Below are 15,898 nucleotides of genomic sequence, written 5' to 3'. Positions count from 1 at the left end.
GAATGAGCAGCCCACGTCGTGACCTGTGGTAAAACTTTACCTCGGCCACTAGATCCGGGAAAAGCAGCAATTTCCCCGAAGAATTAACCATTTTTCAACCGGTCCGGTTCACGTCCCCACCCAGAGAAGCCTCCAAGAAGAGTCTCGAACTACGTGCGGACCGCGAGCGACGCAAACCGGTGCCTCCCGGGGTCCGCTTCCCGCCACCGGGGCCCCTCCTCCGGGCTCCCGCTCGGCCGCCGGCCTCCCGGAGGCGCCCGCGCCGGCAGGTCTTGGCGCCAAACGGGTGGCGGCGCTGTCCACTGCGCGCGCGGCCGCGTCGGGCTCAACGGAGGCGGGGGCTCGGCCGGCGGAAGAAGGGGCGGGAGCGAGGCGCGCGTTGCTCTCGCGTGCTCTCGCGCCGCTCGCGTGACGGACCCTGGGTGTGCGCGACGCTCCGGCTCCGCGGGGCACGGGCGGCCGAGAGCGCGCCGCGGCGAGAAGGCTTCGGGTGCCCGGTGGGCGCGAGGTGCGGGCGGGCGCGGGGGGCGCGCGGGCGTGCACCCGCGCGCGGGCTCTCGGAGGAGCCGCGGCCGAGGCTGCGCTTCCTCAGCCCGACGGAGAGCGGCAGTGTCGCCCCGGCCGGCGCACGCTCGGCCCGCGTCTCCCCCCGCGGCGGCTGCTCCTCGGCACCGCCAGCCCCAGCGCCGCTCCGGGGCGGGCGGCGGCGGCGGCGGGACCCACGGAGCCGCTTTGTGTGCAGCCCGACGAGGGGCGGCGACGGTGGCGGCGGCGCAACCACCTGACAGAGGCCCGGCGCTCGCTGCACTGTCCGCCCGCATGAGGAGGAGGTAAAGCGGCGGCTGGGCTCGCGCCCTCGGCGGCAGCGAGGGAGGGACGGAAGGGGAGACCGCAGGGGAGGGCGCGCGCTGAGGCCCGGCGGGATTGCCCGGAGCGGCGGATCAGGCCTCGGTGATGCCGGGTAGCGCCTGGCGGCCGAGGGGCGGGAGACGCCGCCGGGCTCGGTCCCCGAAGTTACGGAACAAAATGCGAAGTGCAGAGCCGCGTCCTCCGCTTCCTGGCGCGGGGCTCGGGCCGCGGGCGGCTGGCGGGGGTGGCGTGCTGGCCGGGGAGGGGCTGCCGCGCGGCGGGGACGCTGGGGCCCCCGGGGCTCGGCGCGACCAAGGCGTTCTGCTCCCGGGCGCCGGCGCCGCGCGTGGGTCCTCTTGGATACCTAGTTTTGCGGCCTAAGCTGAACCCTCTAGGCCTCGAGTCTCCTCTTCTGGAGGGGACTGTCTAGGCGGTCACCCGGCCGGTTCTCCCGGACCGAGCTGGGGCTTTTGGGTCGTCGCTGGTCCCCCGAGGCCACCAAACTTCCAACCTAGGTGCTCGGGGGTGCATTTCATTGTGAAAAGGGGGCTAGGAAACTCCGGGCGCTGCTCGGCGCCTCCCGTGGCCGCGGCTGCTGCAGTCGAGAGCCCTGTGCTACCGGGGCTGGCGCGGGTGGGAGCCGCGGACGCCTAGCGGGATCCGAATCCCCAGGGAAGGAGCGAGATTCCGGGGTCCCAGGCCTCGGGGGAAGAAAGGGCCCATTCCAGATTAGAGATTTTTGAAATGAAAAAGAGGTTACAAAGTCGCCCCTTTCCCGCTGAACTTTGATTTTCTGACCGATAGAGGCCGGTAGAGGACTGTGAAAGAAAAGTTATCCCCCAGGATGGACTTCTCTCAGCCGAAGCCTGCCGCTGCCCTCTGTGGTGTTGTGAGTGCAGATGGGAAAATCGCTTACCCTCCGGGAGTAAAGGAGATCACCGACAAGATCACCACCGACGAAATGATCAAACGCCTGAAGGTAAGGATCTGGGTCGATGAGCTGTGCTCTGGGTGGCTTTGTGACAAATGTGGTTTGATTGGACTGCTCAGCCTGGCCTTTGAAGTTTTTAGTACCAAGTTTTTTAAGATAACTTATCGTCTTCTCTCATAACCAACCCCCCAAAGTATTGTTCTGACTTGTAGACATCTTTGGATAAGTTCTGAAAGGACCATAAATAGCATGGGAAATTTAAATTTAAAAAGTGGTTATTTCTGCTCTGTTTATTAAGCATAAGAACGCATGTTTAGTTGCTTCGCTTTCTGTGATTATTTAATGAATATTGTTTAAGTGCTGTGTATAAGTGTAGACAGTGATTTGCCCCAAATGTTCCTACTTTCATCAACTCTAAAATACTGATTTGAGCACAAGCCACATTTTCACCCTCTTAGTTTCTCATAACTTTCTAATATCTGGAAGCTTAACTGGTCATACAGTGTGGCTAAACTTTACAGAGTATACAGATCTTTCAAAATTGGAGCTTAAAGTAAAATAATGACTTAAGTACATGTATACCCAAGAAATTTGAGGACTGGATTATCAATATTTCTGTGAGGTTTATTTTCAGTGTTGTCTATTTTAATCTTGCATTGGTCAGTTTTGGGTTTTCATTACTGAATGAAGGTTGTTTTTGTTATGGAATCAGGTTCAAGCAGTGACTGTCACTTTGGACAATTTTGATTCACCAGGGATGTTGTAGGCAATCTCAGAGTCATTTTGGTTGTCACAATTGGGGCTGTGTGTACTAGGGAGACTGGGCAATGAGTCCTCCTAGGAAAGAGTGTGGGTGAAAGATCTTAAACTATTGAAGTAGGGCATTGACAGTTGGAATAGAGAGACAGAGAATGGATGAGTTGTTTGGGTCTTGAACTTAACCATCTTCCTGCCTTCACTTCCCAAATCCTAGTTATAACTACATCCTGCCCCAAATGTTGTTCTCAACCTATGGGTCACGACCTCTTTGTGTGGAGAGACCCTTTCGCAGAGGTCGAATATCGGATATTGCAATTCATAACAGTAGCAAAATTACAGTTATGAATTAGCAATGAAATAATTTTGTGGTCATCACCACAGCATGAGGAACTATATTAAAGGGTTGAAGCATTAGGAAGCATTTGGCACTGTCTTCAAAGTTGTAAGTTGGTGGAAGGCTAGGCAAGAAACTTTGTTGACAACTTTTCTGCCTTGTGCAACTTTATAAAATGTATTTTTAGGGCTTGATCTTAGAATCTAGTATAGTGCCTAGTAATTGAGTATAGTGCCTGTGTTTAAAGTATTCCTGTGTTTTAGTTTTCATTTGTTGCCCCTTTGAAAGACTCAGTCTGTTTTCTTTTCATTCTGTTCCTTTTTACTGGTGGTATGGGGGTCATGTGCGGTCAGTGTATATTAAACCTATGCTCTGCTCTGCCACTGAGCTATACCCAGCCTAAAGCAGATCTTTTTGTTTTCAAGATAGGGTCTGGCCTAAAACTTGCTGTGTAGACAAGGCTGGTCTCAACTTCTTTCAGTTTTCTGTGCCTTTGAAGTGTTGGGAATATAGACATGTGCCACTATGCTCAACTAAACTCTTTTTTTTTAATGTGAGAATGTATATATGGCTGTGTGTGTGCATTGTTCATGCATGTATATGCATATTTATGTTTAAGTACATAGGTACTTTTGTGTATGTTTATGGAGGCCAGAGGACAATCTTGGTTATTGCCCTCAGAAATATTGTCACCTTCTTTGAGACAAGGTTTCTGGTTGGCCTGGAGCTCACCAGTTAAGTTGGACTGGCTTTCCAGTGAGCCTCCAGAATCTTCCTGCTGAGATTACAGTTAATTATCTGCTACCACATGAAGCACTTTTGCCTGTGCTAGGGATTGGAGCTCCAACTCAGGTATACCTTATGCTTAGGAGGCAAGCGCTAGTCAATTTAGCTATCTCCCCAGCTCCCTAAGGCCAATCTTGCTACTAAAGAATGTTAACGTTTGCTAAGATTATATTGTGTATTTTGAGTAAGAATCTGAATTAAGGAAAAAAATAAAGCTGCTTAATAATATTAACATTGTGTGTGTATGTATGTGTTTTGTCCTATTTATTTCATTCTCTCACGGAAGGTTGGTTTGTTTTTTCCAGGGGATGTTTTTCTATGTAGATCTGGCTGTCTTCCTCTGCCTTCTGAGTGCTGGGATTAAAGAGATATATATGCTCATTGATCCATCCCAGTTTTGGGACAGGGTGTTACTGTTTAACTCAGGCTAGTCTTGGACTCAAAAATCCTTCTTCCTCAGCACCTGACTTGGAACTGCTGGGATTACAGGTGTGTGCCACAAAACCCAGCGCTCATCTAGTTTTGACCAGATGTTTAAATTAAGGATATTGAAATAAGTGGTGGCACACACCTTAAATCCTGGCACGGGGTAGAGGTGGGGGTGGGGGTTGAGGCAGAGACAGGTAGATCTCTGGTTTCGAGGTCAATCTGATCTACACTGCCTGGGTTCCAGAGCTATACAGAAACTTTGTCTCAAAAACAAAACAAAACAAAAAAATTGAAATAGCCAGACATGGTGGTGTTCACATTTAAGAGGAAGGAGGATCTCTGTGAGTTTGAGACCAGCTTGGTCTACATAATGTGTTCTAGACCAGCTAGAGGTATACAGTGAGGCCTTGTCTCCAGAAGATAAATAAAATTAAATAAAGGAATATTCAAACCTTGAATCCCTGGGATAAACAATCTTAAAAGAAAAATAGGAAAAATTGGGACCAGTAGTTAGATTTAGTAGGTAAAGGTGCTAAATCTGACAACTTAAGATGGAACCCATATGGTGAAGAGAATGAATTCCTACGAATTGTTCCTCAGACGTCCACATGCAAGCCATCCACAGTCTCTCTGACTCTTTCACACACACTAAATAAAATGTAATGAAAAATTTAAAAATTTTAGAAAGCTATGACTACATTTTCCACTTAAAGACAGATTAAAAAAAAAAAAAAGACAGATTGAATATTAGAACTATTCTTAACTGTGAAATGTCAAGGTTAGCACTGGGCTAATTGTCCATTTATTATGAATACTTTTGCAAGATAAAGTTGACATTTTTATCAATTTTTATTTTCTGCTTTTTTTAAGACACAAACTTGATATGACCCCTAGACTGCCCTCAAACTTGATCTTCCTGCCTCTGCTTCCCAAGTACTGGAATTACAAGTATGTATGTTGTACGGCACCACACTGAGCTCGTTCCCTTTTTTTTTCCCAAAGACAAAATCACATAGCCTAGGCTCTCCTTGAACTTAAGCTCTTTCTAACTCCACATCTGAAATGCTATGATTACTTACCATCATGCCTAGGGACTGAATGTAGGACTTCATGCATTCTAGGCTGGTGCACTACCAGCTGATGCATATCTTCAGCCTATGTTTCTTTTCTTTTCTTTTTTTTTTTTAATATTAGTTACAGTTTGTTAACTTTGTATCCCTGCTGTATCCCACTCCCTCTTTCCCTCCCAATCCCACCCTCCCACCCTCATCTCCTCCCTGCTCCTTTCCAAGTCCACTGATAAGGGAGAACCTCCTCCCCTTCCATCTGATACTGGTTTATCAGGTGTCTTCAGGACTGGCTGCAAAGTCCTCCTCTGTGGCCTAGCACAGCCTGTTACTTATGTTCCCCTTCAAATTGTCTATTTTTGAGAGAGGCTCTCATTATGTATGCATGCTCAGGCTAACCTCAAAATTTTGATCCTCTTATATCGTAGGCATTAGAAACATGTACTGCTACATGAATTTGGCTCCATAATTTAAAAAAAAAATGACTTTGTATAGCTTCACATGGAGGTAAGAGAACAACTTGAACTAGTTTTCTCTTTCTACCACTTGGGTCCCAGGGATAGAGCTCAGATGGTCAGACTTGGTTGTATTTTGTTCCTAAGTACCTTTACTTACTACTGGCTCCAGAGTTTTAAAGTTAGTAGGATCCTAAAGAAATTCTGCAACCTCTTCCTAACAGATGACAAAAATTAGGTCCTTAGTAGCTAAATACCAAATAGCACTCCTCAGGAGCAGTTATTAAGTTGATTGGTGACCGATCCAGGACACTGGTGTCAATTTTGTTTTGGTTCTGATGTAGCTTGCTTCTAAGGCATCTTTATTAGTTACAACTAAAGATTCATGGTTAAAAAAATTTGTACTTAATGGTTTGTGTGTGGGGGTCCATGTCTACAGCACATGTGTTGGAGGGGCAGGAGGACAATTTTTTATAGTTGGTTCTTCCACTTTTATGTGTTCTGGGGGTCAAACTCAGGTTGTCAGGTTTGGCAGTTGCCTTTAGTCCCTGAGCCATATCAACAGCTCAAGAGTTGTAATTTGAGATGCGGAGGGTAGGCAGGTAGGCTGACTGATAAAATTCAAAGCTGGCTCCAAGCTTGCTTTGTAGCTGAGGATGACCTGGAACTTCTCATTCTCCTGCCTCTATTTTCCAAGCACTGGCATTATAAGCAGACACTCCTCTTTGCTGGGTTTAGGTCAATATAACAAGGACAGCCCCAGGTTTGCATAGTTTAAAAAAAAAAAATTAGACATGGTCTTTTTTCCTACCCCTGGCTGTTCAGGAATTCACTATGTAGACCAGGCTGGACTCAAATTCAGAGGCCTGCCTCTGAAGTGCTGGAATTGAAATCATGCACCCTAGTTCCTGGACATAGTAAAACTTTAATTTCTATTTCTGAGGAACTACTTTATGTATTTTGTTATATTTGGTTTGGTCCCCTTGAATATACTGGCATAATTTCTGCTTTAATAGATTTTTCCTATTATATAGCCCTAGTACATCGTTTGTCTATAGATCTTATTTCTTACTAAGGGAACTGTCTTAGGTTTCATATTTGGTAGTTTTAACTCCTTCGGTCAGATACCTGAAGTTGTGATATTATATTGGTTCATTTGTTTCTTTGATTTGTTGTGGTCAAGCTTTACAAATACAGGCACGAGATCAGATTTGTTCACTTGTTTCTCAAGGCATACTTTTCCATCTTAATATATAGTTAGATACAAAAAATATTTGTTAAATGACTAAATGCTTTCATGTAGGGGGATTTTAAATTTAAATTTCTCCTACTCTTAAATTAAAAAAAAAAAATGAGCAGGACATGGTGGTGGACACCTATAACCCAAGCACTCTGGGAGGCAGAAGCAGGCAGATCCTTGAGTTCATGGTCAGCCTGGTCTACAAAGTGAGTCCAGGATAGCCAAGGCTACACAGAGAAACCCTGTCTTGAAAGAACAAAAACAAATTATCTGCGTGTGCTCACTTGCAGATGTCAGAAAATCCTTTTGGAAGTCAGTTTTATCTCTTAACTTGTTGAGGCAAGGTCTCTCTTGTTTATGCTATCCTTCTTACTCCAGGCTAGTTGGCCTGCAACTTTTAGGCAGTTTTTCTCTCTAGTTATGTATTAAGAGTGCTGAAAAGGTGTTGGTTTGGGGGGAAATTAAGATGTTAAAAGTTCCCCCCTCTACCCTAATTCTAACATAGGATTATAAACATGATATTTCTTTTTAATCTTTTTAAATTTTGGTCATTTCTCCTTATTCTCTTTCTTCTTTCTCTCTCTCTCTCCTTTTTTTTTGGCTTGTATTTTGAGACAGGGTTTTCCTATGTAATAGAACCTTGGCTATCCTAGAACTCATTCCGTAGGCCAGGCTGACCTCAGACTCACAGAGATTCTCCTGCCTCTACCTCCCTAGTGCTGGAATTAAAGGCGTGTGCCACCACCGTCCAGATTTACTTTTTCATATTTGTTTTAATCTTTCCTTTTTTCATGTACTGGGTTTGAACTCAAGAGAGTTGTTCATGCTTGGCAAGTGCTTTCACACTGAGCTACAGCCTTAGCTCTGACATAACCATTTTTATCTTTTGATATAGTTATTTTATGTGTATGAGCAGTTTGCTTGCATGCATGTCTGTATACCATGCATGCTTTGCAGACACATAGGTCAAAAGAGGGCATGGTATCCCCTGGAACTGGGGTTGGAGATGGTTGTTACTGCCATGTTGGTGCTGGGAATTGAACACTGGAAGAACATCGAGTGTTAACTGCTGACCCACTTACATAACTTTTTTAAAGCATACATGCCGTGTGTCCTAAAGTTCTATAATCTGGTTCTCCTGTTTCCTCCTGCTTAGACTTAGTTTAAAGTTTTATGGGAAGTAACACTGTTCAGAGAGAGCTGTGTCCTTTGTTGCATTATATTGGGAAACATGTCATTTGTCCTTTTAGTTACAGTTGTTAATGCTTGTTCACATTTGGTCAGTTCTCTTCATTGTGAAGATAAGTTTAGGAGATAATTTATTAGAATAACTTGTTTTCCAGCTGCCCTACTTTGCTTTTCTATTGCTGTGTTAAATGACTGACCAGAAGCAATTTAGCAGAAGGGTTTATTTGTATTATAGGTTACAGTTTGTCTGTAGAAGCCTACAGGCCAATCTGATGGTGTCAATTCCTCAGATGAGGGTTTTCTTCTCAGGTGACTATAATTTGTGTCAAGTTGACAAAAACCATTACGATTGACCATGTTTAGAAACAAATATTAAACTCACTGTTTTCTAAGATGAGGTTCAGATTGTCCAAAATGAGTGTGTTGGCTCTGGTATCCTTTTTAATACTAGTGCCTTTGGGGGGGGGGGGCAGTATCTTGTGTAGCCCTACTTGGTCCTGGAATTTGTTGTGTAGACCAGGCTGGCCTGGAATTTGTATTAATTCTTCTGCCTCTGAGATTTCATGAACCACAGTCCAGCCAAAGAATCTCCCCTCTTCAGACTGAAGATTGAGCCAAGGCAGGTACTCTACTGAGTTGCATTCCCCAGCTTTAGCTCCCTAGAGACATTGGCATTCATCTTTTACCTCCCTTTTGACTGGACACAAATCTTCATTGGCCACAGCTCCTTGAGGGAATGAAGTGGGAGGACTGGGTGGCACCAGTGTAGTCTGGCCATGCTTCATGAGCTTGTCTAGTTGATAGAAAACGGAGTGGTTGAAGGTACAAGCCAACTGTACATGTGAAGGTCATGTACAAGCCAACTGTGCTTCCCATCTCCAGCTGGATGACCATGTTGCAAAGACAGATCTTTCTTCACCACCTCTGGCTTCTCCTTGGCCTGTGCAAGCTACTAGGCAGTGACTGCAGTGTCCAGGCCTTGGTTCAGGTACCTATTTCTGCCCCTGAAGTACTGAGATCAAAGGTGTGTGCCACCACGCCTAGCCTATCTTTTGTTATTTCTGAGAAACACTCAACTTTTTTTTCTCTTCAAATGTTTATTCCTTATTTTCCCCCTCTTCTCTAATTTCTTAATGTTGTTTGACAGTTTAATATCAATTCTATTTCTCATTTACCCTTGTTAATGTTTGTTGTTTCATTTTATTTGTGTGTGCATGCATTTATGTGTACATGGTAGTAGGTGTGGAGGCCAGAGGTTACTGTTAAGTATCTTCATTATCCCGTTTCCACTTTATTTCTTGGGTCTCCTCACTGAATATGGCGTTCATCTTTTTGACATTACTGGCAAGCTGCTTGTCTCTAACAATTCCTGCATCTTTCGTTCCTGGGGTTTTAGGTAAGTCACCATTACCCCAACTTTTACATGGGCATTGGTGATCTGAACTTAAGTCCTCATGCTAATACAGTAAGCATTTTACCACCATGCCTGGAATCACCTATGAGCTTTTTTCTCTTCTTTCAGCTTTTAAATTTTACATATTTACTTAAAGTGTGTAGGTGTGTATGTGTTTTATCTGCATGTATGTACTTCATGTGTGTGCCTGGTACCTGAGAGGGCATTGGGTCCCCTGGAACTGGAGTTATAGATGGTTGTGTGTCCCCTGTGTGTTTGTAGGGAGTCAAGCCCAGGTCCTATGGAAGAGCAACAAGTGCTCCTTACTAGTAAGTCATTTCTCCAGCCCCCTATAAGCTTTTAGTACTGTACATTATACATTAGTTTCTGATAGTTCCAGTTCACAACAGGATAATCATAGAAATTGAGAGTAAACATAAATGTTTACAGGACATTTTCAGTGCTGTAAGTATATTAGAATTAAGTAAAAAAGGTCTCACTTGACTTTATACCATGAAGGATTTGAGAAATGTGTCTAGACCATCTAATTTCCAAGTTCAGATTTTCTCTTGTTCCTCCTTCACAGCTACCCGGTTTTCTTACAGTTCTTGGGATCATTTACCTGAGCCCTTGCTGTGAAATCCTCAGCTGCTTCATCTGCCTGAACGGCACAAAGTTGTTAGGTGGCAATCTCAATTTCAGTGTGTGGACTCAATGGTTATTAGATATATTCTTCTCATGAAACCAAAACCATAAATTAGCTGACCAAATGTTAAGGTGGAAGCAAAAAAATTGACTTTGGTCTTAAGTATAATAATGAAAGGGGCCCTCTGATTTCTACCCTTCAGTTTCTATACCTGTGTTCAGTGAGAGAAGTAGCAGTTTGTCACTAGTCCAGAGCATATATTACAGTTTAAAAATAGAACCTTACTGTTTCACAGATGAGGTCACATATCTGATTGTAACAGTGAGCGTTCTGCTGGACAACCTCACCAGTGAACACTGGAATAGGTGCAAAGATCATGGGGTGCTAAGACCTAGAACTTGTCACAGTTCTAACCTGGTGAATTCCAATATTTAGAAATTCTTTTTTAGTTTGGTTTCCTGGTTTTTAAGAAGAGTCTTGCCTAGATTTGGTGTGACCACCCAAATACTGGGTTTGATAGGTATGCCCCACCATGCTCCCTGCACTTACCTAACTAACTAACTAACTAAATAAACAAACAAACAAACAAACAAACAAACATTTATTCATTCATCCATTCATTCATTCATTCATTCATTTATTTATTTATTTATTTATTTATTTATTTATTTATTTATTTATTTATTTATTGAGGCAGGGTTTTTGTTGTTGCTTTCTTTTTGTGTATGTGAGTGTGTGTGACCCTAGTTGTCCTGGAACTCACTCTATAGACCATGTTGGCCTTGAACTCTGGGATTAAAGGTGTGCACCATCACTGCCTGGCCAATTTTATTTGTTTTTATACTTGCTAAAAAGAACTTGTAAATAATTTCCTTAGAAAGATTGATTTTTTTTTCCTGTTAGTATTTTTTCCTAAATAAGATAAAAATTGAAATAGTTGGTTGTTATTCTTAAAACTGTTCACATTTTGATTTTGAGAATTTCAGTTTTTGAGATGGGGTTTCAAGGATGACCTTAAACTCAGATCCACTTGCTCCTCCTAAGTGTTGGGATTATTAGCTTGCAGCATTTCACTTGTTTTTGTTTTTTTTTTCCCACTTAAAACTTTTTAATTAATTGTATTTTTTGTGTATGTGTACTTATGGAGACGACTTGTCTTTCTCTTTACCATGTGGGTTCCAGGAACTGAGTTCAAATCTGGGTTTGGAAGCAATGCCTTTACCTACGGAGCCATCTTACTGGTTCCTCTTTTTTGTTGTTGTTGTTTGTTTGTTTTTGAGCCAATGTGTCTATGTGGCCCTGGCTTTGCTAGAACTCTCTAGTAAATCAGGCTGACCTCAAACCCACTGAGATCCCTCTGCCTCTGGGCTTAAAGATGTGGGCCTCTACACCCAGCTCCTCATCTTTTTAAAACCTAGTCATTGTATGCATTTTCTCAATAATGTTATCATCAGGGTTAGGGTTAACTGGTACGGATTTTTTTTTTTTTCTGTTTTGTTTGTTTGAGATAGGGTTTCATGTAACCCTATATGCTCTCAAATTTGCCATGTATAGTTGAGGATGACCTTGAGTTTGTGATCCTCCTGCCTCAAGTGTTTGGATTACATGTAAATGCTATGCTTAGTAGCACAGGGTTTTCATAGTGAAATTTGTATGAGGATAAGTTGTACGTTTTCTTTTCGTTGCATCTGCTTCCAGTTATAAAACAAATCTCAGTTCAAGAGGTATTAAAATAGTAACCTTAGAAGAAGTGATGAAGTATGGGATTTTTTTTTTTCCTCTGCTGATACCAGAACTGGCACTTTGTTTCTATTATGCCTAAATACCACAATTTTACATGATTTATGTTTCTGTCTTTGTTTTACAGCCACAGGAAGAATAACATTTAATTTAGGCAGAATTGAATTGATACCTGACATCTGAGCAAACCCAAAATCTAGCTTGTATCCTTCTGTGCTAGAAGCAAGAGGTTAGTTTTGGAGACTGGAGTAGAATTCTATGTATTGCACAGTGGCATGGTATTTTTAACCAGTAGAAACTATCCAGGGCTGAAGCTTAATGAAGTCCAGGGCGTTGGTTCGGGAGCATCATGTTAGAGCACAATTAAAATAACTGTTTAGTTCCACATCGTTTGGAAGAGTGACTATACAATTTGATTGGAGATTTAGAATTCATATTGAAGGAAAAATAATAGATTTACTGAGGATAAACAAATAGTTCATGGGTAGACTTCTTTTGTTTGTTTTTCTGGTTTTTGGTTTTTCAAAATAGGGTTTCTCTGTGTAGCCTTGGCTGTCCTGGACTTGCTTTGTAGACCAGGCTGGCCTCACCTGCTTCTGCCTCTGGAGTGCTAGGATAAAAGGTGTGTGCCACCACCGCCTGACTATTAGACCTGTTCTTACAAAAGGAAATTGTACAGTTAAGGGTCCTGGAAATAAAACATTTTGAAATGAGAGTTCCAGGTGCTACTAAGGTTTGATAAAGATGAACACTAGTGAGATAAATTAATGAGAGGTGCTTTCAATAACTAAGCTGAGACCACAAGTATGAATTTGGTCTTTCTGGAGCAGGTTGAGGCACATGGTCATTCTGTGATGAGTGATGAAAGTCAAAGTATTAATTGAATCCTTGATCTCTAATTAATTGGAAATCAGAATTCTTAGTTTGGAACTCGATATAGAAAATTTCTGAGGATTTGTATCTATTCTTGGATTTAATATTTATCAGTAATAGAAGATGTAGATAAAAATCTCTTTCCTGGTGTTCACTTTTTCCTTTTGTAGAGTTCAATTCCCAGTATTTACATAGTGGTTCACAACCATCCATAACTCTAATTCCAGGAGATCCGACTCCTGTGGCCATCAAGCACATATACATGGTGCACATTTATACATGCAGGCAGAATACTTATGCACATAATTAAATTTTTTAAAACAAAAGTCAGGCTCTAAAGTTTATACAGATGTCATAATATAGTTTTGCTTTCATGTTCTAGGGCAGTGATTGCTTATTTTTAAAAATGATTTATTTTTATTTTTATGTTGAGACAGGGTCTTAGTATGTAGCCCTGGCTTTCCTGAACTCTGTCTGTCAACCAGGCTGGCCTAGTACCCAGAGAGGTGCACCTCCCAATTGCTGGGATTAAAGGTGTGCATCTCTACCCACGCCTGGCTTTTTAATATATAGGGTCTCACTGAGTGGCTCTGGCTGACCTTGAATTCACATAGATTCATCTGCTTCTGCATCTTGCCTTCCAAGTGCTGGGATTACCATCCTAGTCCATGACAATTTCGTATATACCCAGGGCTGGCCTAAGGCTGTACCTCTTGATCTTTCCTCTGCCTTTTGAGCCCTGGAATTAGAAATGTGTGCCACCAGCTTCCTTGTAGTTTTGCTTTGCTTTTCTCTGGTGAGAATCTTTTCATGTGTTGATTAGCAATTTGTACATCTTTCTTGGGAAAAATGATTGAATCCTTTGTCTATTAACAAAAATTAATATATATATATATTTTCTTATTTGTGTCATGTTTTTCTTATATCTGCCCGTGGTGTCCTGGGGTTAAAGGCAGATACTACGAAGATCAGCACCATTGTCAAGTATTAGATTACTGTCATTGGACTGGTTTGTGTTTGATTCCTCTGTTGTCTTCCATTGGTCATCAATTAAGTCTATTTTTGTGTCAGTGACATGTTTTCTGTTTGTGGTTTTGAAGTGTAATTTGAAAACAAGGGTTTAATGTATCCATAGTTTCTCTTTTTGCTTAAACTTGCTTTGGCTGTTCTGGGTCTTTATAGTTTCATATGAATGTTAGGATTGGTTTTTCTATTTCTGTAAAATCAGTCATTGGAGTTTTGGCATTGCATGGAATATGTAGATCACTTTGGGTAATATGACTGTCACAGCATTAATTCTGCTGATCCCTAATCATTAAAAGCCTTTCTGTCTTATGGTATCTTCTTGAATGTCCTTCTTCAGTGTTTAGCAGTTTTCATTGTAGAAATAAATCTTTCACCTTTTTCATTAGGGTTATTTGTAGGATTTAGATTCTTTTTCTTTTTAAAGTTGTGTGCTCATGAAGGGCAAGAACAACTTGTAGGAGTCTTTTCTTCTTTCCTCCACATGGAACCTAGGGGTCAAACTAAGGTCTCCAGCTTGGCAGCACATGCTTTTACCCACTGAGCCATTTTCCTGGCTCCTATTTTTAGGTAGGATTATTTTCTTTCTCTCACTTTTTAAAATATATATATGTATTTAAGATTTTATTTATTTATTATGTATACAACATTCTGTCTGCATGTATGCCTGCATACCAGAAGAGGGCACCAGATCTCATTATAGATGGTTGTGAGCTACCATGTGGTTGCTGGGAATTGAACTCAGAACCTTTGGAAGAACAGACAGTGTTCTTAACCTCTGAGCCATCTCTCTAGCCTCCTTAAAGATATTTTTAAATTTTTATTTTATTTTCTAGAGTGTTTTATCTGCTTGTATGTGTGTATACCACATGTGTGTTTGATGTCCTCTGAGGTCAGATAAGGGCTTCAGATCCTCTGAAACTGGAGTTAAAGATGGTTGTGAAGCTGGACGTGGTGGTGCACATCTGCAATCTCCGCACTCAGGAGTCAGAGGCAGGTGGATCTGTGTGAGTTTGAGGCCAGCCTGGTCTACAAAAGTGAGTCCAGGACAGAGAAGGCTACAGAGAGAAACCCTGTTTTGAAAAACAAAACAAAAAACAGAAGATGGTTACGAAGCCACCCTGAGGGTGCTAGAAACCAAATCAGGGTTCTCTACAAGAGCAACAACAAAATGCTCTTAATCATCTTAAGATGATCATGATGGCTTAATCATGAGCCATCTATCTTTTCCTTCCTTCCTTCCTTCCTTCCTTCCTTCCTTCCTTCCTTCCTTCCTTTTTTCCAGAACAGGGTCTAATGTAGTACAAACAGGCTTTTTAACTGTTTAGCCAGGGGTGATCTGAACTGCTGATCCTTCTGTCTTCACCTCTCTGGTGCTGGGATTACTAGTTACTGCACACAAACACTGATTTTTTTTTTTTTTTTAATCCTACTACTTTGCTAAAAGTAGTTATAACAAATTTCCTAGTTTGCTTTTAGTACTCTGATAGACACCATTGACCAAAAGCGACTTGGGGAAGAAAGAAGTTATTTGTCTAACATACCCTGATCACAATCCATCTCTGAGGAAGTCGGGGCACAAACTCAGGCAGAAGTAGAAGCCAAAATCACAGAGGAATGGCTGCTTCTCTTTGCTTGCTTAGCTGCTGTTATTATATGGCCCAGTCCTAGAGGCCTGGAAGACACAGTGGGCTGGGCCCTCCTACATTAATTAACACCTATGAAAGTGCCCCATCGGCTAATCTAGGGAAGGAAATTCTTTTCAGGTGACTTTAGTGTCAAATTGACAAAAAACCCAAACCAAAAAAAACAACAACAAAACCAATCGGTAAAATGCCTTTGTACTTTTTGGTTAATCTTTGGAAGTTTCTTTGCCACTGCTTGTTCCACCAAGCTGTAGGTTTATGGGCTGGTCAGGTTCTCACTGGCTTGAGGTCTAATAGCTTGTTCACAATTGGGGGTGGGTTGTGGGAGCAGCAGATGGCCAAGTTGAGGGATGTCCTCTGAGTACATATGAGCTGTAGAAGACAGCACTGAGCTTTACACGAGAGCAGATCTGAGGGAACCAGGTACTGTTTTCATGCCTTTTGGCTACTGTAAACCATCCTTTGAAGGGAGGAAGCTGCAGAAATGCAGTGATCCAGATTCACCAGGCTTGGGCTTAGGGGTCTCTATTCTGCTGTGC

General features: G+C 42.6%; 1 protein-coding gene across 1 annotated transcript in view; it reads left to right on the top strand.

The window, feature by feature from the left end:
- The first annotated feature begins 430 nt into the window (after positions 1-430).
- The window catches only part of Pds5a (PDS5 cohesin associated factor A), a 90,971-nt gene continuing 75,503 nt past the window's right edge, over positions 431-15,898 (top strand). Inside the window, exons 1-2 of the mRNA XM_055623911.1 lie at positions 431-830; positions 1,654-1,828. Coding sequence (XP_055479886.1) covers positions 1,694-1,828 — 135 coding nt within the window. The 5' untranslated portion in view covers positions 431-830; positions 1,654-1,693. The remainder of the gene's footprint in view (positions 831-1,653; positions 1,829-15,898) is intronic.

The sequence above is a fragment of the Psammomys obesus genome, unplaced genomic scaffold (genome assembly GCF_907164565.1).
Source record: "Psammomys obesus unplaced genomic scaffold, mPsaObe1.curated_primary_1811, whole genome shotgun sequence".
Taxonomy (NCBI): domain Eukaryota; kingdom Metazoa; phylum Chordata; class Mammalia; order Rodentia; family Muridae; genus Psammomys; species Psammomys obesus.
The sequence above is the reverse complement of the archived record's forward strand: the minus strand, read 5'-3'. Positions and strand labels throughout refer to the sequence as shown.